The sequence below is a fragment of the Xiphias gladius genome, chromosome 21 (genome assembly GCF_016859285.1).
Source record: "Xiphias gladius isolate SHS-SW01 ecotype Sanya breed wild chromosome 21, ASM1685928v1, whole genome shotgun sequence".
NCBI lineage: Eukaryota > Metazoa > Chordata > Actinopteri > Istiophoriformes > Xiphiidae > Xiphias > Xiphias gladius.
Window position 1 is genome coordinate 14,616,056 of NC_053420.1, and position 23,509 is coordinate 14,639,564.

The window sequence follows — 23,509 nt, forward strand, 5'->3', positions numbered from 1 at the left end:
AGTTGACTAATATTCATAGGATTTATTTGACTAATTGATTAGTTGATAAAAGCTGAAAAGTTACTGCAATTATTGTATTATTATTATTATTGTGTCCCTCTGAAGATTAAGTGCACTCATGCAGACTGATCTTTTAAAATTTAGTGCTTATAAAAGAGCAGACCATAGTAATTAAGTAATGACTGTTAACCAATATCTAATTCCCCTTAAAAGGACCATTAAAAGGACAAAAGTCAACAAAAGAAATATTTTTTTCACCTTCTGAGTCTAGACACAGTACAGATGGTCTGATTAAAAATAAAACAGTGGCCTTGCAAAAAGTTACTTCCTTATACACTGAACAAAACCTATACTACTTGACTACACAGAGGCTAGTTAAATACTGAAATCAAAGTTCTGCTATTCTGGGACAGCCTTTGTCAACTAATTTCTCATATCAGTCAGATGCCGTTCAGCCATGTGCAGCTGCTGTTTATTTTTGTGGATATCACTTTTTTTGTTTCATTGCATCAGTGATTAATGCTGGTGCATTTTCATAGACAGGCTTTCTATATGTGCTATGTTCTTCAGAAAATTGTTTTGTGGTAGAATTTTGTGGAGAAAACTACACCAGATTAGGCTTGTGCACCATATGCCACCAGTGATATCTACTGCTGGAACCAGCTTATTGTTTATGGCAAGCTGTTCTAACAGGTATTATGACAATATAATATATTGTGACAGATTAGCAGTTCGAGTCGCTGAAATGTAATTTGATATCTGAAATAAAAGTCTTCAGTCATGTATGAACTCTGGATATCTTTAATTTAAATCCAGTTAAGCTATTATTATTATGCATGCGATGTTATGTTAAAATGGCCTGGTGACATCTGTAATGCCATTACAGATACAGTATCTTAAAATGAATTCTTACCAGTAAAGATACATTTGGAGATATCTTGAATTCTTATTACAGCTGATCACAATGTAATTGTGTAATCGTACATATCTTATGGTTTCTCTATGGTTAAAGTGGGTTGTCATGTATTGGCAGGATCTTTTGTAAAGTGACAGCTGAGAAGTTTTATAATTTTCGATCCAAAACTAGGGAAAAAACAAAATCAAATCCAAAAATAAAAACCTCACAGGAGCTTCTTTTATGTCTCTGCATGCAGTTTGAATGTTTGATTAATGGTGAGCTTGGCCTATTTTGGCCCAGGTCATTCATGTGTGTGGGTTCAGTGAGTGCGACTAATGCTGAGGGTTTAATATTTTGTAATAGTTAGGCAACGGTTAACAGATCTTTTCACAAGGACAGTACAAACAAAGTCCTAAAAATTACATAATCATCAGAACTACTCCTCTCATAGCACATGTACATTATTCAACAAACCTATTATATTTTGTATATAAATCACATATTTTTTATCAGTAAAATTAGTTGACCTCAGCAATATGTGAGTTTACACAGTGTTGTATAGTTTGAACAAGGATCCATCTTTGGAAAACTTTAAAGCACCTATAATCAATATTTTTGTAGTAACAGTGGATCAAATTACTGTAATGTAAAAAGGGTCACTTGTAAGGACAAAGCACACAGAAACCCTCAGCTCTGTGTAGCTTTATAGCTTCTTTCAGCTAATTGTTTTGGATTTCTATCCTGCAGCATTACTAATTTTTTGTTTTGTTTTGTTTTTTTTTCACTCTGATGCCTTTCGTAGCATCATTTTTGGCTTCAGCAGGCAGCTGTTCTCGGTGAAAAAAGCTGTAAAAACTAGCTGGTGAACATAGAGAACTATTTAACTGCTAAACAACCAGTTACTTCTGTCAGGGGACTGAAAGCAGTGGTAAAAGGAGAGCAGATATTGGACTTAGTTCTCCAGGTGGCCAGAAACACAACTAAAAATAAATGCTAATGTTGCCTTGTGTCTACTGGATGTGGAAATCTGTGGCATCTGCTGAACTGCTAAAAAGTTCAATATATCAACCAGCTGCCCCCAGGTGGCCAAAAGAAAAAAGTTTTAGCAGTTTTATAGATTTATTGTCCTATCTGTAGCCACTATTGATCCCATAAACGTTCAGCGATAAAGCTATGGTTGGATAGTCCCACCCTCTGAACTGCACAGAGAGACATACACATTCCGTCAACAAGTTTTTGTTTGTCTCAGCAAGTTGGCAAATTTGTAAAAATTACCCCAAAACCAAACTATGCTGCTAAATTTACAAAATGGAGAATTGTCACTTTGGTCAATAATATATAATCAGCAACATTATTATCAGTCAGTTGTTGAATCACTCATCTGCCATCATACAGAGAATGCCAATTATGACCACTGTCGCTTAGCTGAAGGAGGGTTGACACAAAATGCAACACATTGGAACAGAGACACAAGATTGGATGAAAAAAAGGACGGAGATTGTGGAGATTGGAGGAAGACATGTACTTTCCGTCAGATTGTGATGTGGCAGCTGCTGTACGTTTGAAATGCATTAGTGCTAATAGCTGTGCCATTAGGGAAGAGAGAGAGGCACTCTGTTGATGGGTTGCCATGATGAAACCGGGGTGGGGGGGGCACAGAGAGGCACGTAGGGAGAGAGAGGTGTAAGTGAGAAAGCGAGTGAGTGAGGGAAGAAGGTATAAGAGATGGAGAAAACGGAAACAGAGATGGAGCCATCTTCCAGGCCATTTACTGCAATCATCACTCTCTAATCAATCAGTCCAATCTCACCTTTCCTCTCTCTCCTTCCCTCTGCCTCTTTCTGTCCTCATCTCCACTCAGCCACCCACTCTCATACATAACACAGGGGTATTCATGTGACCTCTTTCTTGCTCTCCAAGCATGTATGTTCATCTGTATCTTTGTAATACCTACACAAAATATTCAAACAGTACATAGCCTATAGTGTTCACCCTCCAATTCTAATAGCGCTCTACCGTCTTGAATCATCTTTTGCCAATTATTTGAAGTAGATTCTGTAAATTTTCTCATATATTTTATTGTGGATCAACAGTAGCCACAGTCTGTTGTTATTTCAGATACAGTTACTGCCCTGAAATCGCAATAGGTCCCCTCAGAGGTGTCACATGACCTTAGGTGTTAAGGGTGAGAGTTGCAAGGTTTTGTTCACTTGACCAAGTTCAGCTCCTTTCATAATGTCTGTATTTGAGATAATTGGCCCCTTCAAAGGAAATGAGTGAAAATCATTGTGGCGACTCTCAGCCCAGCCCTTGAAGCTACCAGCTCCATTAGCCACAGAATACATTAGTCTTATGAGGGCTGCCTTGGACAGATTCAAATTCAGATTCTGGTAAAATAGAGAGAAATGAAGGGGCGCCTCGCTCTGATCTCCACATGTTAATATTCTGTTACTTTTCCTCTTTTTCTTCTTTTGGAAATGCTGCCAAACCCCCATTTCCATCTAACCAGGGAGCAATGGACCGTTTGTCTAAACATATGCATTTTAGTATTTGTTAGCAAATTTTTTCCCGCGGAACTGTGAAAATTTTCTTTCCCTCTACTGTTAATAGCTGAGCTTAAGCAATAGGAGAATATGCCAAGAGCAATAATCAGCAACTTAGGTGTTGTGTCTGCAAGTGATGGGTACTGGTTCTCTTTTTTTTATACACTGACCATCATGTTGTGCCGACTTTTGCCTGTACTGTATTTCCTGAGCTGCATATCCGTCCCTCCCTCATTCTGAAAGTTATGTGCAGACCTTCTAAAGCATGAGTAGAAAAAAATCGATTTCGTTTTGTGTCAGCACCACAACCACTGAAACTCAAAAGGATCTCCATAGCGGAGGCCTGGGAGGGGGAGGCAGGAATAAGGCTATGTGAGCCCTTTTAAATGCACAGTGCTTATTTCAAACACTGATAAGCATAGCCACATTGTATAATAACATATAAACTGCATCTATTTTCATTGTGAGCAGGTTTTTTTTTTTAACTTCCTTATGGCTGTGCTGAGACAGTGCTTGCAGCCTGCCGAGCACGTAATGGAACTCATAAACAGTGTTATCACTGAATCCTCAGCCACGGAACGGACTTCCATCTGCTCGCCACTGGAAGGGAAAGAAATGAGGAGGGGCTATGTGGAGAGAACACAGTACTACTGCACACTACACTATTTAACAGAGTCTCCTCCCTATCAAATGTATCTGATGATGTGGATAACTCAGTAGAAGCCGGGCCGAGCTTTACTCGCACTCAGCGCTTAGATGCATATAGAATGGATGCTAAACACACACCAACAAAAGGAAAGCAGACAATTCATGCTGGAAAGGTCTGTGGGGATCAAGCCACAAAAGTTATTTGATCAGTTAGTATTATGTCAATACAGACTTCACCTTAAACTCCCTTTTTGACTGCAGCTTCTCCCTCCTGCTGAGCTCTACCGTCTGTCTGTCGTCTCCTCTCCTGGTGCCTCCCCTCACTTCTATTAACTGCTGCTCTGCTCACAGCTTTGATCAGGCCTGTGGTTGCTGTGGTGACCCAACAGTTTGGTAATTTCAGCTCCTTGATTGCAGGCCACTGTAATTTTTTTAAGTGGTGCTCTCCAAGGTAGAAATGTGCTTTTCTCCTTTTTTTTCCTCCGACTCTTTTCTCTCTACCTCCCCTTCTGTAGCTTTTTCTTTTTTTTCACATCGCACCCCTAATGTTTCTCTGCTGCTTATAGAGAGACCTCTTGAAAACTCATGCTGTTCTACACTCGAATAGGGGGACATTGGCAAAGTCTAAGATGACTCAGAATGGAAGAAGCACTAAAGTGCAGGAACAGGTAATGAGAGAAAAAATGCTAAGAGAAAAACAATACAGAGAAACAGAAAAGTTCCGGTGTGTCAGTAAACTTTCAATCAGCAGGAATTTGGCCAAGTGCGATGCAGCATGCTAGCCAGGAGGGAGGGTTGAGCGAGTGGACCCCATGTCTAAATCCCACTGATCGATCTCCCTGGCTGACGGGAGATGGGAATCAATAGTCGGAGAAATCCAGTGAGCCACACTGCAGACCCTGATTTTCCCATTTCAACACATGGCCAACACCCATGAAATGTTATTTTAAAGGGTAAACCTGCTGCCTCTTGGTCCTTCTGTTCAGAGCAGGGTCAAAAAAAGAGAAGAAAAAATAGACTAATGGCCCTCAACATAGTTTTTTTTACTTCAATATTTTCTTTTTTTTTAAAATGTAAACATTGACATATATTAGGTGATAAATGCATTCTTTTATTGACAGAAAAATGTTCTACATTATTTTTAATGTTTTTTTTTTGCCATTTTATGCCTTTTAATACAGATCTGACAGTAGAGAGAAATTTAGGGGAGGGTGAGAAGGGAAATAACATGACTTGAAACAGGGATGTTGCAATTCATGGTATTTGCCTTAAATCTCTAGGCCACCAGGGCACTCTGACAACAATTTTAATAATTCATTAATTTTTTAAGTCAATAATGATGTAAAAATGCCAAATACTGGCTGGTTTTAGCTCCCAGGATATGACATGATATAATTCTTCTATAATTATAAACTGAATATCTTTGGGTTTTGGACTGCCAGTTGGACAAAAGAAGCAATTTGAAGACATCATCATGGGCTCTGGTGATTGGCATTTTTCACTTTTATCAGAAATTTTATAGACTTAATCAGTTCATTGCAAACATAATTGACAGCTGCAGCCCTATACTGTCTTAACTTGTCCCAATTAAAAGGCATGTCTCCAAGAAAACTGTACATTTTTCTGTCTGAGGTTTTTCCCTGGGATGATGCAGAGTCCGCCAAGGTGTGGCTTTGCAGTTGCTGAGGAGAGATGTCTGTTTGGGTTTTAGTGTCTGCTCGGTGTATTCTGTCCCTGCTGTCCTTGGTGCCTGTCTGCATATATCTTAAAGTAGGTGCCCCTTTGTCATTTGAATGTTCAAATCATCCTGAGTGACAGCAGGGCATCTGATGGAAATGATTATGGGGTCGAAAATAACAGGTTTCCTTTGGCTAGCGTTGATTGTTGATTGGCCACTCTCAGTCAGTCTGTAAGGAGGGGGCGGTGACTTTTCAGGACATCTAAGGACTAACAATGGTAAAATGGCTGAAAAACATCAGTGAAATGAAAAGCCGTATTCAACCCTCCAAGAAAAATGGAACCTGGAAACATTTTGCTCAGATAAGTGGAGAACCAGTGTCCAAGCTCCTGTGTGATTGGACAGCATTTCCAGGCTGTGCACCAGGTTGATTGTGATTGGTCACCCCAGCTATGGATGTCATAAAAATGTTAGACGTGGATAATTGCATTTGCTTTATCAAATCCCTCTGGAATCCAATGATAGCATTAATATTGCCATGGCCTGTTTATCTTATTTGTCTTTATTTGATGTTACAACACCTCTTTCCTGCTTCTCCTCTGATGATCAGATTGAGGGCTTGTTTGGGAGGTGTTGGCATGCGTGTGTCATGTTGGATAGGCTTTTTATCTAGCACTGTGTCCAGGCAGTGTGGTGATGCTATCAGTGTTAAAACCTGCTCCTCAATGGGGCCCTGTCAGCCAACAATGGAGTAGCATTACCCAGAGTGCAGCAGGACAAAGCCTTCTTTCCTTATCGCTGGACTGGAATATTCACAGACTGATTTAACTGCTTTTACCAATGGGACGTGTCAGGCTCTGAAAGAAAGAGACAGCATAGCGGAGATGGGAGAGAGAGAGAGAGAGAGGGAGGGAAAGAAGAGAAAAATAGGATTCTGTGACCTGCAAGATGTTTACAAAGACAGATTTAAAGAGCCGAAATTGCAGATTCATGGGTGAAATTGGAGGCATTAAATATAACCATGGCATATGTAACCTCAATATTTTTTAAACTACATATTTTAAATTTCTCAATAATCAAGACGTCTCTCATCCTCGATTGTTCTCTGTATTTCTCTCCTCCCTCACTCCTTCTTCTACCTCTTCGTTTGGTGCCTGTCTTTGTAAGAGTCTTTGAAGTGAGTGTGCAGTTAGGAGGAGCCATGGTGATGTCTGAAGAGGAGCAAGACATTGATGAGATGTGCATGGAAAATGTCATTCACTTTGCTGAATTTGCACTGTGTATTGGAGCTTTAATCTGGGGGCACATTTGTTTATTGGCATACAAATGAACATCTGCATGGAGCTATGCTTGGATGCCATGGTCTCAGCAGCTCCCTAATCGCTTAAAAGCCTGGAGACACAGAGCATGCCAATGAGAGAGAGAGAGAGAGGGAGAGGGAGAGAGAGAGAGAGGGAGAGGGAGAGGGAGAGAGAGGGAGGGAGGGAGGTAGCCCCGCCCAAGGCCTTTCTCATGCACTCCTTTATCTGAGTTTCACTCTCCCCCTCTCGCTCTCTCTTTCTCCCATGCCAACAGTTTAATTTCCAGTTCGCTGGTTGACTCTTAATTGACTTGACATTATAAAGAGGCATTTTTTGTAACCTTCAGTGGTTAAGACAACAGCCACATTTTCAGACCAGACACCTCAAACAGCATGCCTGCATTTATTTGTGAAGTGATGTGACAGTGCACCAAATGGCTTCTTTCAGGATGCGGACACTCGGGGGATAAACCATTTCAATATATACAAGACTCCCAAGAATCAACCGCAACAACCTATGGACAAAGATACTCTTATATTATTTTAAAAAAAGATTTTAATAAATAATTAAATAATAAATAAGTTTCAGTTAATCATGGGGAGTTTGTTTTTCCTTTTCTATGACTTTTCTATATCTGCATTTATATTGTATTGATCAAAGAACAATTTGTATGTTATTTTAATGTTCTTTGAGTTTAACCAATAACCATGTAATTTTTGTTGGCTTTTTATTGCTCCTGTACCTGGAAAATGATGATGGAGATCATGAAAATAAATAGTAGACATGGTAGTTTTAATGGCCAAATTTAGGTCTTTAGTTAATCGAGTTTTGTGCTGTATACACAATTGCTGGTTGTTTTTTTGTTGTTTTTTTTTAGGTACATCTAGATAAAACTACTGCAGTCTAATGCAACAGGCATGCAATTCATTGAAGTTATAATGAACAGTTTTTGATGGAAATGATTTAGAGAGGTGTTTTTTCAACTTTGTGGTTATTTTTGAATTTTGAATCGCATTCTATTGTTCATCCATCCTCACTGATGGAAATGGAGAGGACAAACTAGTAGTAACATCTCTCAGTAGAACACAATACAGTTCAACTGCACCACAAACTGAAGCCTCCAAAATGGACCCTGATGAGCCACAACATTATTGCCACTCATAGATGAAGTGAATAATGGTTTAGGTACAAGGAAAAAGAATTGATTTTCGCATTTCTGTGACTAAGGAGTGTGCCTGCATCCAGGCACAAGAGGCACACCTAATTTAACCCTTTTTGAAAATCCTATTTCGTGAGCTCACCTTTTCACCCTGGTGCAAACCTGTGGGCCATAGTATAAACTAAAGGAAATGAGCTGAACAAATTAGTTTCTCATGGTCTATTGTGATTTCATTCTGACGTCTCTCCTTCTCATATGAACACCCTTGTTTATATATTTCCTTTACAGTTCATTCTGCAGAAGAAATTGGGTGTCAGTCATTTTTTACTTAACATACGTAAATTGTAATCCACCTGTGTGTCGTGTGTGTGCACTGGAGTAAAAATATGCGCTCAGCCTGGAGGATTGCATTCCCCAACTTACGGGACAGGTCTCGCTAGCTAATATGGCCTTGTGTTTATCTAGTTCAAATAGCTCGAGTTCATACCGTTTGACTGCTAGAGATGGGATATGGGGATGCTGTGGAAATAAAGAGACAGAGGGAGAGATAAGTAGAGACAAAAGGAGTGACTGGAGTTAGAATGTATAGCTCCATAACAGGTTTGCTTTGAACTATACACAAGTAGTTCATCTCTAAAGCCAAATCAAATAGATAGATTTTGGTGGTCAAAGGTCAAGGTCACTGTGACCTCACAAAACACGTTTTGGGCCATAACTAAAGAATTCATAAGATAATTATGACAAAATACATCTAATAACTTCAAGGTCACTACATGTTTTTCGGTTGTCCGTCCCTCCGTCAGACGTACATACGTCACCACATATATCACATGATTCTGGACAGACATGGACGTAAACTGCACCTTGACTGGTTGGAAGAGGCATACAACAGCAAGGCAGTAATTCGAGTTCCTTCTTTATTCTGGTGAGCAGTGTGCGTGTGTGTGTGTGCGCGTGTGTGTGTGTGTGTCTGTGTGTTGTTTTCTACCTTATGGGCTGATGTGCGTGGGTTAATGAAGAGCAGTAAATGAAATCCTTTATTGTGTTTGATATAATGTCAGCTTCCATTAGGGAAACTGGTGCTAGGAATGATTGCTACACTGTCGGGGCCAGGAGAGAGGTGCGTCTGTGTGTGTGTGTGTGTGTGTGTGTGTGTGTGTGTGTGTGTGTGTGTGTGTCTGTCTGTTTGTGTCTGTGTGTGCGTGTGTCTGTCTGTGTCTGTGGGTGAAAGACGGTGTGTGTGTGTTTCTGCATGCTTCTGTGCACACCCCAGGGCACGGCAGAAGCACTGAGTGTGTTCTGTAATTATAAAATCATTAGCAGGTGTCCAGAGGAGATATGAATATGACTGTAATCTGTCCCCACCCATGATGGAGCGCTTGTCTCACACTAAAATGTCAACCTGTCTCAGCCAGCCCATTGAGAGAGCTCACAGATTCAAATTCAAAAGATTTAGTTGCAGCGACCACACTCAGTCATAACATGTACCCCTACATATGAGAGTGTTTGGTATGTACCAGCCATTTTTCAATCATGTATTGTTATTCTGTGCTTTACCGGATAAATCATCTGTCATGGTCCTCTTCACATACTGTATGATGAAGTTTGGGCTTCAAAGGCTCTGACCTTTAGTGGCAAGGAAGATTTGGAAGTTTAAATGTGTATCCACAAGCAAAAGATGACATTAAAATAACATGCAGCACATACCAATGACATGAAACACACTGGCAGAAGAACAACCTCATAGTCAGACAGACTGATGGGGGTACAGACCACAGATAGGCAGGCCTGTCTATGGTCGGACATGAAAGCAAGCAGACATTGTAGCCCTAGCGAGGAGACAAAGTCACATTGTAATCCCGAGCAGAGGGGTGGTTTCTATAGCAACAGTAGGCATCTAACCTACATGCCGTTGCTTTTGCTGAAATCTGAAATTGGCGAGAGGAGGCTGGTATTGAGGATAGAGAGATTGGGAAGATGAAGATAAGACAGGGCAGGAAGGAGGATGGGGCGGAGAGATGGGGCAAACGGAGAAGAGAGAAAGCAGATCAAGATAAGGACGAGGAGAGGAGGGATGGTAGAAGATGAGCGGAGGAAAATTGATGTAAGGGAGGGGCTGGAGATCATCAACTGACCTCAGTGTTTGTCTCCTGTTTGAAATTTGTTGGTCCACTCAGCATGATAGATTTAATTTACTGATAGCACTTTGTGTCAGTGTGAATTTCTCAGAAATGTGTGCATCCGTTGGGTGAGTGTTTATGTACAGCCTCATATGCAAACTCAATCTCTATATACATTCACGAACGAATACACTGTATATGAGTGTCTGTAAGCATGGGGTTATGTATTATATATGTGTACGTGTGCAATAGCAGGTTGAACAGGCCCTGGAGAGAGATGAGTGTGGGATAATTGCCGGCTTGGTGTTGATTCAGACGAGATTTTAACCCAGACCCTGTGCCCATAGAGACCTATGGCCAGCCGCAGCAGATGGCCATGCAACCCACGGGGCTGCTCAGAGGGTCATGGTGGCCTAGGACTTGTCCACATGGAGCCACCTCTTCTGCACATTTCTGTGCGGTCTTTGTCAGATTGTGTGGTTGGAGGTTGATGAATTCATGAGTAGAATCAGTGTAACTCTAGGTGCTCATGTAATTATGTTGAGAGGTTTCATTTTCATCGTATTGCAAAAGGCAACAACTTTTATACCAACAAGTTCATGAACAAATTATATGTTAACTGAGTTCCAGCGCTATTTACAAAGAGATTATTATTTTGCTCAGTGATACTATAGGTATTGTAATAAATTACTATTTTCATTCCAGTAAATATCTCTGCTGTGCCCAGCGATATCCGGCCTATTTAACATTCATTAGCAGCATTTAAATATTTAATAAATGGCTTACAACATACTATAATGTGCTTGTATGCAGTCATAAGTGTTTATCAATGTATTTGTCAACAACTATAACTCCTGTTTGCACCTATAAGAGGAAGCTGGTGTATAAACAGATAAAGAATGAAAATATAGTAGAGAAGAAGTTGTAATTGCTGACAACACTTAAAAAATGTCCTTATATCTGATTACAACTACATTGTAATGTGTTATAACCACTTGTTAAATGTTAATATACTGCTTATGAATGCTAAATAGGTTGAATAAAGTGGCAACTTAATTAAACACTGTCACACAAGGAGGCAGTATGTGCTATTAATATTTTTACTAATGCTACTAATACTAAAGTTTTATTGTAAGTGGTGATTACCCTATGTACACGGTGCAGGTTCAGCAGGAATGATATGAGCAGGGTAACAGTGCAGTAAGTTAAACACGGCTGTCCAGCTGTGCAAACAGACATGATAACAATGACCTTGCTAGTACAGATGTGTGACAAATAAAAGGAAAAACCAGCATAAAATGTCTCAGAAAGGTATTCGGCACCACCAGCCACCAGAGCAGCCACAATGCTCTCTGGCACAAATTGTCTGACTCTACTGAAGAGATAAACACCATTCTTCTAACACTCATTTTGTGTTTGATGATGGTGGTGGTGGGCGCTGTCTAACACATCTGTCCAAAATCTCATGTAAGTATTCAGTTGGCTCGAGATCTTTTGACTGCCAAGACTACAGCATACAGTACATGTATGATTTGCATAATTTATATGCACATTAAACCATGCAGTGAGCCCTTGTGCCCTATATGAAAGCCTGCGCATGAATGCATATGTTTCTCCAATTATTTATTCAGGCTTTTTTTTTTTATTATTTATCACTTGTCTGTATATTATATTATTTGTCATAAAGAGCCGTAATAAGGGATATGTACAAAATAAAAATGCAATGATAGCAAAGGAGCTACTGTGTTGGACCCCATACTAAAATCTCTCTTCAGTAATATGTGGTATATTTTTTTATTGTATTATTTGTTTGAGTAAAGCTGCTGGACGGTGTCCCTTGGGTGCAAGGTACCAAGCGTTTATTTACAGGAAGCAGTTCTGAATAATGAGTTGTAATGCTGCAGTAGTGAGAGTAAACTCTTTAGAAGCGAGGGACCAGTCTAAGCAGGACTGGGCTCCAGATCAATCCTGCTGGCAGACACAACAACACTGTTGCTTTGCCACAGTCTGTCTCTCTTTCTCTTCTCTCTCTGCAGAGGCACAGGCTATTTTTAGCACTGGCAGCTCTTTTCCCAATGCAACCACCACCACCCATCTCTCTCCTCTCAATTCATCCCTTCATATCGCCCCAACCTCAGCCTTCATCCTAACCATCCAACTTAACGCAATGTACTCCCTGAATGATCTGCTCTGATCCCTCCACTCAGCTCGTTTGCTTCCATCCTCACTCCTGATCTCTCCTGCAGTGCTGGGGAGGAAAAGAGGGAGTGCTGGGAAGTTGAGGAGATGTGTCAGGTGGGGCTGGGGGGCAGATTGCGCTCCTCGTCTATCCTCTAGCCACTCTCATTTCCCAAAGACACAAGCTGCATCTAGGCTGGTCCGCCCATGTTTGGTGGCATTGGGAGTTTCGATCATACTGTGTTTCTTTGGTTAGTTGTTAGGGACTGAGCTGAGCTGATGACTGAGTCTCTGATTAGCACTGGAGGCCAGCCAAGAACGCATTCGTGGTATGTGGAGAGGCTCTCACGCTGAGGGGAACTGTGAGAAAGATGTGGGCTAACAGAGAAGGAAAATACTTGTGCACATAGGTGTGTGTGTACATGTTTCTGCACGAGTTAAACAAATGCACAGAGCGTGATTCTGTGGCAGCAGGAGAGAGATGAAAACATTGAACAACGAAATGGAAGAGAAAAGTCAGGCTGAGTAAGTTGGTGTGCAAGACTTACTGTACCTGTATAAAGGACTCTCTTTTTCTCTGTCAGCCTCATCAGACCATGACCACAGCTCTTCCAGTGAGGGCGAGTGGTGCCCTTGAGAGCGCATCCTCAACCAGCCCCCTTAATATAATGAGGCAGGCCCCAAGGATGCTGCTCACTCCACGCAGCCCCTGCCCACCCTCACACCTGCCTCTACGGAAGATAAAGTGGCAGTTCAAAGGAGAGGGGATCAGCAGGGAGGCTAAGAACCTGGGTATGGGGTCGTGCTCTGAGTAGAGGCCGGGAGCTTGGTGGTGAGGGTCTTCAGCTGGGGACTGGAAACTTTAGTCGGTAATTAGAGCAAAATAGGGTAACACAAAAGCGTAAATTTATATCCTTTTCCGTTTTCCTTTTTCCTTTTCATGTTTCTTTCCTCCTGTTAAAACTGTTTGCCCAGACTGAAAACACAGCCAGCTGAGGTTGATAAGGCTCCCAGAGAGAGTAATATTTTGAGTTTATTCTCCTCACTGCAAACCACTTTACTCCATGTTACATCTGAGCTCATACCACAGCTAACTAACATTACCACAGAAACTAACATTTTTTAAAAGTTTTCCACAACACATGAAAATGTTCCTACGGTGTTTCAAACACAAGTTCGAACATGTGCCACATACATTACATCTTATTAACAATAGTATTGTCAGGATGCATTACATCCTTCGATATCTCTGCAGCTATCTGCTCGCCTTTTCATGACTGTCATTCCACATCACACTACTCCTCCTGTGTTCTGTGATGCTGATTATATTCTCATGCTGAACAGTGTGATTGAATATAACCATGACTTTCTCTAGCCTACCACCGCGAAGAGTCGGGGCTGTTATAGGCGCTGCTATATCTTCTCTCATCACCTGTCTTTTCACTTTTCTTTTCTGCACAGGAGAATGCCATTTCATACTACGATTCCAAAGCGGATTCAGACTATGTGAGTACAGTATGGACTGCTTCTCACTCCCCGTCCGCCTGCCTTAAACCCCGAGTCCTACCCACTCCACCTCCCACCCCTTACTAGCCCTTTCCTGCAACCCCAACCCCACCCTTCCCCCAGCCTCGTCCTTGTTGATGCCCCCCGCCTCCGGTCACAGGCCCCTGGGCTGTCTGTGTGTGTTAGTGAGGTGACGCTTCTTTATGGTGAGTTGGTGTGACAGAGCAGGAGCGGGCCGACGTGCATGTGACAGTGACTTCAGCTGTCCTCCCCCAGTCTAATTTCCAGAGTTTTCTCCTTCCCTGCGGACCCCAACATTGTCAACTGCAGACCTGGTTGTCAGACCTCTGTGCCCATCAAGACACCTTACACGATACACGAGCCATATCACGCTTTCATATACCAGGACAAGTCCTACCATGCGTGCCATTCATACTGAAGGATATGAATGACATCCAGAGAAAGGCCTGCAGGCTGGGTAATGCAATTTTCCTTCAGAAAAGCCCTGCAAGTCACTGGTATCACCATGCCACCACTCCGGCTGCAGCCTCCAGTTCCTCCTCAGGATAGGTCACACTCGGAGCCTGTGCCCGCGGACTGCTTCACGGAGGAGTGCAAGAAACCCCCGTAGATCGCCAAAAAAAGATTGGGAGAGAGAGAGAGAGAGGGGAAGAGAGCGAGAAAGGGAGGCGGAGGAGCAATAAATCATGGTGTGATTTTTGTCTTTGTGCACACCACTCCTGTGATTAATGACACAGCGCTTTAGGGCCTGTCAGCACATCTAATTGGAGAACATCGGTCATCATTAACATGGCACACTGAGGTGGAGCCAGTGACACACCCCCTGACCCCCACTGCACCAACCCTACCACCATCCAAAGACATTGGCGGGGGTCAGGCAGAGGTCATTCCTCATCCCTACAACCCCAGCAGTAGCCCACCAGTACTCCCCTATCTGAATCTTGATTCCTCCCACGATTCAATTAAGGCTCTACCACTGGAGTGAAAACCCTGTACTATTAGGGAGATATGATGAGAGTTAAGTTTTACGAAAGGTAAGTGATTGGTCGGCTCTCTTATCCAAGCCTTGTCCGCTCTGTTCTTATCCCATACTCTACCCTATTAATTTCTCCACTTGTCACTCTACCCTTGATATAAAAGTGCGATGTGATAATTTAAAAAGTCAAAACTGTCCATGTGCAGGAGCATGTCTAACATTAATTCCAGCTTTTTATTGGGCACTTTTAGGTTTACATAACTACATTAGGTTCTTTGTATTGATTACACACAGAGACTTTAAAGTCTTTTAACTCCTGCTGTTTTGGACTGTTGTGTTTTCTGCAGGTAGAACAATAGTGTGACTTCCAAGTCTTATTGACCCTTTTGTTGAAATGCATGTTTCTGCAAAAATAGACAAGATACCACACACGCCTCGTCCCCCATAAAAGATTATATTGACGCATCAGCAGAGAGCAGAGAAAGCAAATAAATATTAATAAGTCAAAATTGAAAATATTTTTCTTGCTGTTTCCTTTGTAGTATATTACATGTTATATTCAAAAAACGCGTACATACACAGGGTCATAAGTGACAGGTTTCGGGTTAGCCCTGGTTGGCTGAATCTTCAAAATGTCATCTCTGGCCTCTTCAGCCTTTAATTAAACCTTGAGAACGGGGAGATAAAATTAACAAATTGGGTAATGAATCGAGCAAAACAGGTGGTGGATGGTTGAGTAAAATGAACCAATCAGTCTTTCCTGCGTGGATTTATTCCGCTCCTAATTAGACGCTGCCTTGGTTAATTATGATTGGGCTCTTCTGAAAAAAGGAAGAAAAAAAAACCCTCCCTGCCCGACATTGGCAGAATTAGTGTCAGACTGAGTGATAAACAAACACCTCAACGGCACAGTTAGTGTTGTTGAAAAGCCAGCATCCCTAACCTAATCAGGTTTAATATTAATGGAAGTCTGTGAAATCTCAAACCCTTTACTGTGTCAACAAATCTGTGCTAAACCAACATTAATCCAAGGATTGGAGGCTCTGAATTACCTGCCACAGCAATATGAAAAATACGACTACTAACCATACACTTAATTGCCAGCATTCGTAGTCAACAGTAGATTTTACTCCTCTTGCCTGGAAAAAGGGAAAGCTCTTGAGTTCTACCTCAGTCCTTCCCTCTTTTTTCCAACTTGAAAAATAAAACATCCATATTGAATTAGAACAAGAGAAGATCATGGTACCACCTTTATAAAACTGGTTAACTGATGATCACAGAAATTATGTAATTTTTTAATGAACAAGGAGTATTAAAAGAGGAATGTGTTGCACTTTTTTAGCCCTGTGTTTTCCAGACTGGAGCCTCTGATCAGGCTCCAAAGGTGTAGACTCAAAACAAGAGGCAGCCAGGCGTTTCCCATCAGGGTCCTAGACTCAAATGAATCAAAATTAATTATTTCTTATAAACTTAGTATGTAAAGACCGTTTCCGGTGAAACTAAGATATCACTAGTCAGACAAGTTGTTGCCTTAAAACTCATCTGAGTGAGCTGTCTGATGAACTCTTGTGACATAATAAAAACATTTTGTGAGCTTTTGACTCAAAAAATATAGAACAGCCGAGAAAACCCTGTACCACTCCTCAGCTTTTTTGTTTTTTGAAAGTTTAATACTAACATTCACCAGTATTTTTAACAAGCTTGGTCAGCTATACATTTACCTTCTTTAGTTTTTTTTAACTTCTGTCCTAGTTATTTTTTTTAAACTTTGAGTAGAAATATTAACAATATCTCTCCTTAAAATAATTACGTTTTGTCATTCCTAAAATGCTCCCAGATTTAATGTTAAGAGAAATAATAGCTGCTTTTTCCGAACAATTACCTTGATCAGGCTCAGCCAAGTGTAATGGTTTGGAATCATTAGTCTGATGATTAGTGTTTAAGAAAGAATTCATGTGTTGAATTTCATGTGTATCCACCTAGGACATATTCATCTGTCCTGACATATTAGTTTCACATCTATCCTATACTTTGTGATGTTATAGAGTTGTAGAAATGAGCGCTTTCTCATGAGCTGGTCTCTGTCATAGTACCGAATTGTTTCTTATGTCGACTTTCGATAGGACTTCAGCACAACTATCACCAGCTCGTCCCACCAACTGCTTGTAATTGCATTTTAATAGTCAATTAGAGTTGGCCCATCAATCAGTTTCTGCTGTGGACTTGGGGTTTGGATTTAATTTCTCCAAAAAAACAAACAGTTTTCATCACGACCGATCCAGTTAACCCGTGCCGCTTTATTAAAATGAAAAGTGCATATTGCAGTCGCACACTTGCTGCAATCAGAGGATTTCTTTTGAAGTCACATTTTGCTTTTCAGCTGTTACAATGCATGAGGAATGATCAGCGATATGGTTTTGTTTTACAAATATGCAAAGAATGAAGGCTTTTGAGTCTTTAAAGAGGATGGCTAATAAAGGAAGAATGATGGACGCATGATGCCAGACTGTGCTGAGTGCTACTTCTGTATGGCAGAGTATCAGAAAGCTTGGTGCATGAGCACACATTAATTAAATTGTGTTTATTTAACAAAGACTCATCCGTGACTCGACCTCATACATTTTAATTTTTGAATGTTGATGTGTAAATGTGACTTGCTCGCTTAAGTTATGTGCCGTTTCCTAAGAATGTTTCCAACAGAGTTTTTAGTGAGTGCTCTAAGAATACACACTGAAATCAGATCAAGAATAAGCTAATAAACTGAGCCAGAGAGTGGGGTTATATCTGTCTGCCATTTTTTTTTCTCATCTCACAATCACTTCCTCCTGTGGGAACAGGCACAGATTGTAGTCCATTGATAACTTATCAAGATAAAAAGCTTAAATGTCAGTTTGGCTTTTTTATCTCCTTGCTTTCTTTGATATCTGACTCTTTCCCAAATGCAATATGTGTGTCAAGCTTTCTCATCATGTACAATGGCCAGACTGAGAAGATGAAAAACACATTTTAGAAATATGCAGCACTAGCACATTTTTGTTTGTTTTGTTTAAACAGTTGCAGTCGAAAGAGAAGAGACAGTCTGTTATGAAATATGCTCTCAATTGAATAGGTGGGAGACTAAACAGTGATTAAGCGGTGTTGGTTGCTAGTTATTGTTGGGGTTAATTTGTATGGCACCTCGTGTCTTTGATAGTCATCTCAGGTACTAATGAGTCTCTCTGTTTGGTGTCGGCTCTTATACCTGCTGCGGTTCTCTGATGAAAGGGAGAGAAGAACTGCCTAAATCTTAAGGCAGAAAAAAGGCAGAATAATTGCTATTTTTGTGCTTAACATCTTCCAAATGCTGTGTGACTTTGTGTGAGTCAGAAAGAGAGACGGTATACTGTATGTACCACAGATGGGCGCTGTAAAGCCACAATATGGCAGATGACAGTATGCGGTACCATATTTGCATGTTTCCCCCATTTTTCTATCCACTTCCTTTTATTTGTATGCTCACTCAGATTTGTGTGTGTGTGTGTGTTTTGTGTGTGTGTGTGTGTGTGGCTGTGTTTGTATCTGTGTGTGTGCAGACGGAGGATGGAGAAGAAGAGAACCCGCTGGAGAGCTCGTCTTCTTTGGAGCTAGAGTTTGTGGACGATCCCAATTTTAAAAACAAGGTCAACTACTCTTCCAGTGCGGTCCAGATTCCTACAGACATATACAAAGGCTGTAAGTATACAAAAATACTTTTCCATCATTAGTGCTCTGGTGAGTGAGTGACACTACATAGGCCTGTAAAACTCACCAATTTACATTAAATTGTTGAATTCATGCACCAAATGTGCCTTTATTACAGTTAAATAAATACTTTTATATTTTGTATTACACACAAAAAAATCAACAACTACACAGAAAATGGTTCTTTAAATGCTTTCAACAAACAACAATGTGGTCATGAACACTGACAGAGCTTTACCTTAGTTTAGGTTACATTAAAGGCCAGTGAAACATCAGCATCAGCGTCTTTAACTACAGTTACTCAATGTCACATGTTTCCGACTGAAGCAGAATTCATGGGGGAAGTGTCATTTCCAGAGGGATTTTATCTACTCATTCAGGGCTTTGATTGGATTGCTTAGGAGTAAGACAGTTTACTTTCACCCACACTTCCCTCACCTGTGTTGTTAGATCCTACTGCAGAGGATGAGGGAAAAATTAATTCAGTGCACCTCAACCACACTTTTTTGAAAATGTTTTTGTCAACTGAAATCTTCAAGCACGCCTCAGAAGCCGTGATATCGCTCCACTAGCTGCTACAACTCCCAAACTAAAGGTCAAATGCAGTTTTAGATGATAGCAGGAGTTAGCTGGTCAGCCCAAGTCACATTCGATTGGATGAATTGTGCTAAGATCAGGAATTTCTAATATTTCTATACAAGGAATTTTGCCACTACCAGCAGTTTTACTGTATCTTGCATCTACCAAGATGTCTCCTCCTGGTTTTTCGTACATACTGCTGGGTCATGGATAGATGACGGTCTTTTGTTTTGACTTGACCTCTCCCCTCTCTCTCAGTACGTTAACTTAGTCTCTCCCTCCTTTTATATCTGCCAGCATTTTAGCACACTAACATGATTTTACATGACAGATGCTGTCTCACACCAGATTTGTACTGTTTTTTTTTTGGTTTTTTTTGCGTGGGCATTGGCTCTCTTGCTCGTGGACCCTGCCCTTCCTGCCTGGCACCGCGCTGCCCTGCGGACATAACACCCACCTTAGTCTGCAGCTGCCAAATGGACAAAAGGGAACACATGTACCTTCTGGGACTCTGATTTTGCTTGGCATGTTCCCTCTGTTACCCACCCCTAACCTTTTGGACTCTCTGTTCATGCCTCTTTAAAGACTCAAATACCAGAGAATGTGCAGACAGACAGCCATTTTCACAGTGGCAATTTTTTCTTTCTGTTATTGTCTAGCTCTTTGCCTTCTTTGTTGAACAGGCAGTGTATGGCACCTGTCTGTAACAATGCCCTCCAGCTGTGTCTCCAGACAAATCTTGACTGAACTAGACACTCCTGGTTCAGGAGGAGATGTCAAAGGCCACAGCTAACTCACAATAGAGCAATCAGGCCTGCACATTGTTCCCAGAGCCATTTTGTGCCAGTTCTGGTTCCCCTGTCTGAAGATATGAGTCAGAGAATAAAGGCCTCTTGATTGTGCCTGGTGGAGACTAGAGGAGTAGAGTGGTTCGGTGAATGGAATTAGTTTTTTCACTTCTGTTCTGTAGAAAATGTTTACTATTGATGTTGTTTCTTTAGCTCCCATTGCGCGGTCTGCTGTGCTGAGATTGTCAACTGCAGATTTTGTGCCAACCCCATTATGAACATGTGTTCTGTGTTTAAGTCATTGGTGATTGATAAATGAACCATGTTGAAAAATATGTTGCTGCCCAGATGCACGGTAATTCTTAAAGACACTATGCTACCAAACCAAATGTGCAAGCACAAATGTAGAAATTAGAAGCATCAATCTGTGGAGTGCCCCTCTACTTTTACAAAAAGTAAGGAGGCTCCAGAGGGAGCTGCGTGAAATCTGATAATCTGATAATTTGCCTCAAGAGATGTCACTTGAGTCAGCATCTCTTGGCTCTGAAAACTACAAGTTTGAAAATGAAGAAAATCTGGGGGGCTGGAGTTAGAAAGTAGTGAGCTAACCAGACCTCTGCAGCCCTCATCCTAATCTCTGCTTGAGGCTAAAGGCTCAAGGCTGCGTTAGCCACTTCTAGCATAACGCACCTGAATCTTTGATCTAGCTGTCAGCGGTCAAGTTGCATTATGGGTAATGTTGGCGCCAGGTTTTGATAGGGAAGAAAAATGCTGGGAATAAAATCGCAGCTTCAATTTTTATTAAAAGTTTTTAAAAACTTGACAATTTCTTAAAACCGCAATGCTGAATCAGTGGAGCACTATTTTAACTAACTTATCTTAGAGAAATATACATCAAGCTCATGTCAAGGGAGCTGCAATAGCTTCAGAGAGATGGGGAAAGTGGATTATTATCTGTGTGTGGTGTTCTACTCTGGTCCCACCAGTGGGAGCCTGCAGGGTGCCTTGGAGAGGATGTCTGAGGAAACTAATGTGGGCAGATTGTTGTCCTCTGGGTCTGGAGAGGTCTGGATCTACAGTATATCTGTGGGTATAGGATTAGCAGATGAGAAATAGTATGAGTGGGTAGATTCAGCGCTCGTTCCTCAGGGAGACCAGAGGAAAGGCAGAGAAAAGAAATCTAGGAAGAAGGGAGCACAGTCCAAAGTACAGCATGATGTTCAACAGTTATTGTGAAATTGTGTTTTATTTATTAGCACTCATGCTTTATGTAGTTGGAGTAGCTTGCTTTGATTTGTACACATTGTTAATACATGGAATGAACTGACTGTTTTCCAGAAAATGGCAGCTTGAATTGACAGTCGCATCAAAATGGCTGTCCTTGGAGATGGACTGAAAGAAGGGCACAGTCAGACGGAAAGGTAGAAAGAGAAGGGGTGAGAGGAGAAGACACACTTTAATAATAGCAACAATTCAGAGCAAAAAATGTCTTTTTATTGTGATCCTTTCAGCAGCTAAATGAGGCGGTGTATGCGTCCTGGTTTGATTTGTCTGCTAGGCCCCATGTCCATTTATTGAGATTGAGAGTGTTCCCTGAGCGCAGTAATGAACCATTTTATGATTCATTATCCCACTGCTGATTCCTGCTGCCAAGTCTGCAAACTTTCTAATTAGCTTAGGTCAAACCTTCATTCAGTTTTCTTCTAATTATCAGTGGTTATTACAGGATGGACATTGCAACACAGCCACAGAGGAATAAATTGATGTGGGTGGTGTCGTCCATGGAGAACTATGTTTTATTCTCCCACTGAATATTACAGAAACTGCAAAGAAGAGGCAGGGATTTGCTGAATAATTGCAGAGGAAGGCCTCTGGGAATATAATCTTTAAAATAACTGAAAAATAAGGATGAAAACAGCGAGGGAATACACAAATTATTCTTTGGTGACTATTTTGTAGATTCAGTGGAATCTTGCTGGTAATTGGACAGAGTTCACGCTGCAGATAGAGGATACTAAGCCAGATTGGGTCATTCTTCAGTTGCATATACATTATAACATGTTGAAAATATAGCAGGTTGTAAATAAGCCTTTTTAAAAAGGTAATAATTACTGTTTGTGTGTAAAGTGTGCACATAATGTATGTCTACGTTAGTGCTTCTATGAGAATAAGCAGCCACTGTTCCCAGCAGGGAAAAGCGAAAACCCCCAGTGAATGTTGGAAGTCTTTTCATTAAATTTGAAGTTTAAATCTGCTGCATGCGGCGCCGTTTCCAGCGGCCTAACGTCATGTTGTCAGTTTGCTATTGTAGTCAGGCACAGTGAGAAACTTGGTTATCACACATGTACGGTGAGGACTGGCTAACCGTGTGTGCAGATGAAAGACCAGAGCTTAAATGTTTTGCATGGAGTGATTATCCCACCCACCACACCCTACACACACACACACACAAACACACACACACACACGCCAGAACCATCATTGCCACCCTTCTCTATACTTGCCTGTCCTGTTGTGCCAGTCACTGCTCCTTTCAGCTTTATCAGATTTTCATTGCCAACACTTTCCAAAGTATATCGTTATGTTTTGAGATTTATTTTCCATGACTCTTCCTTGTTGGTGAATTCTGTAGAACTTTGATTTATGGGGCCAATTCAGGAAAGTGGAGAAGATCCTTGTTATCAAACAGTGGCTTATTATCACATCCAGCAGCTAAGCACAATATTAAAATTCTTTTGGAGTTTGCGTTTCTGTTCACCTGATAGATAGTCGGATATTTTGATATTGGACCATCCGATATCCATTCACCTTGTCATTTTGAGGTTCCACCACCTCTTGAAGGGAATATTTGGAGCTTTAGTAGCTAAATGCTCTTCCATGTTCACCGGCTAGTTGCTAATTTGTTTGGTACTGGCCAGGTAGTGTACAGTGGGTTTTTAAAGCTTTGTTGCTGAAAACGGGTGCCTGCTGTATCTGGGAAACAGGTTTGATGAATGTGAACCCAAACAATTACCTGAAAGATGCTAGAACGCTTCGTAGAGCTCAGGGGAACTTCAGAGTTGGGTGATAACTCACCGCGGGTTCATTACTATGAGCAACACTTATCACGCTGAAATAGTCATTCAATCCATTGTAAATATTAAAATATTAACTATAGCAACTTTAACAGCTGGCTTCAGTTGAGTAAATTAGTCTGTTTAATACTATAAAAAAGCCAAAGTGAAATTATTCCCTTGTTTGCTTAAACGTGAATTAACCTATTTTTTGGCCACTTGGGGGCAGCAGAAACAAATTGTGAACACAATAATATCATTATATAACATATCATCACCTTTCAAGTTGATATGGTGAACTTGTGAGGGAAACAGCTGTACAGCAACAGCAGTGATGGAGC

General features: G+C 41.1%; 1 protein-coding gene across 3 annotated transcripts in view; it reads left to right on the top strand.

Annotated features, from left to right (window-relative positions):
• cacna2d2a (calcium channel, voltage-dependent, alpha 2/delta subunit 2a) overlaps nucleotides 1–23,509 on the top strand; it is a 144,809-nt gene that overhangs the window by 74,567 nt on the left and 46,733 nt on the right. For all 3 annotated transcript variants that reach the window (XM_040158697.1, XM_040158698.1, XM_040158699.1), the window contains exons 5-6: nucleotides 13,987–14,031; nucleotides 18,601–18,739. In XM_040158697.1, the coding sequence (XP_040014631.1) occupies nucleotides 13,987–14,031; nucleotides 18,601–18,739 (184 nt within the window). The remainder of the gene's footprint in view (nucleotides 1–13,986; nucleotides 14,032–18,600; nucleotides 18,740–23,509) is intronic.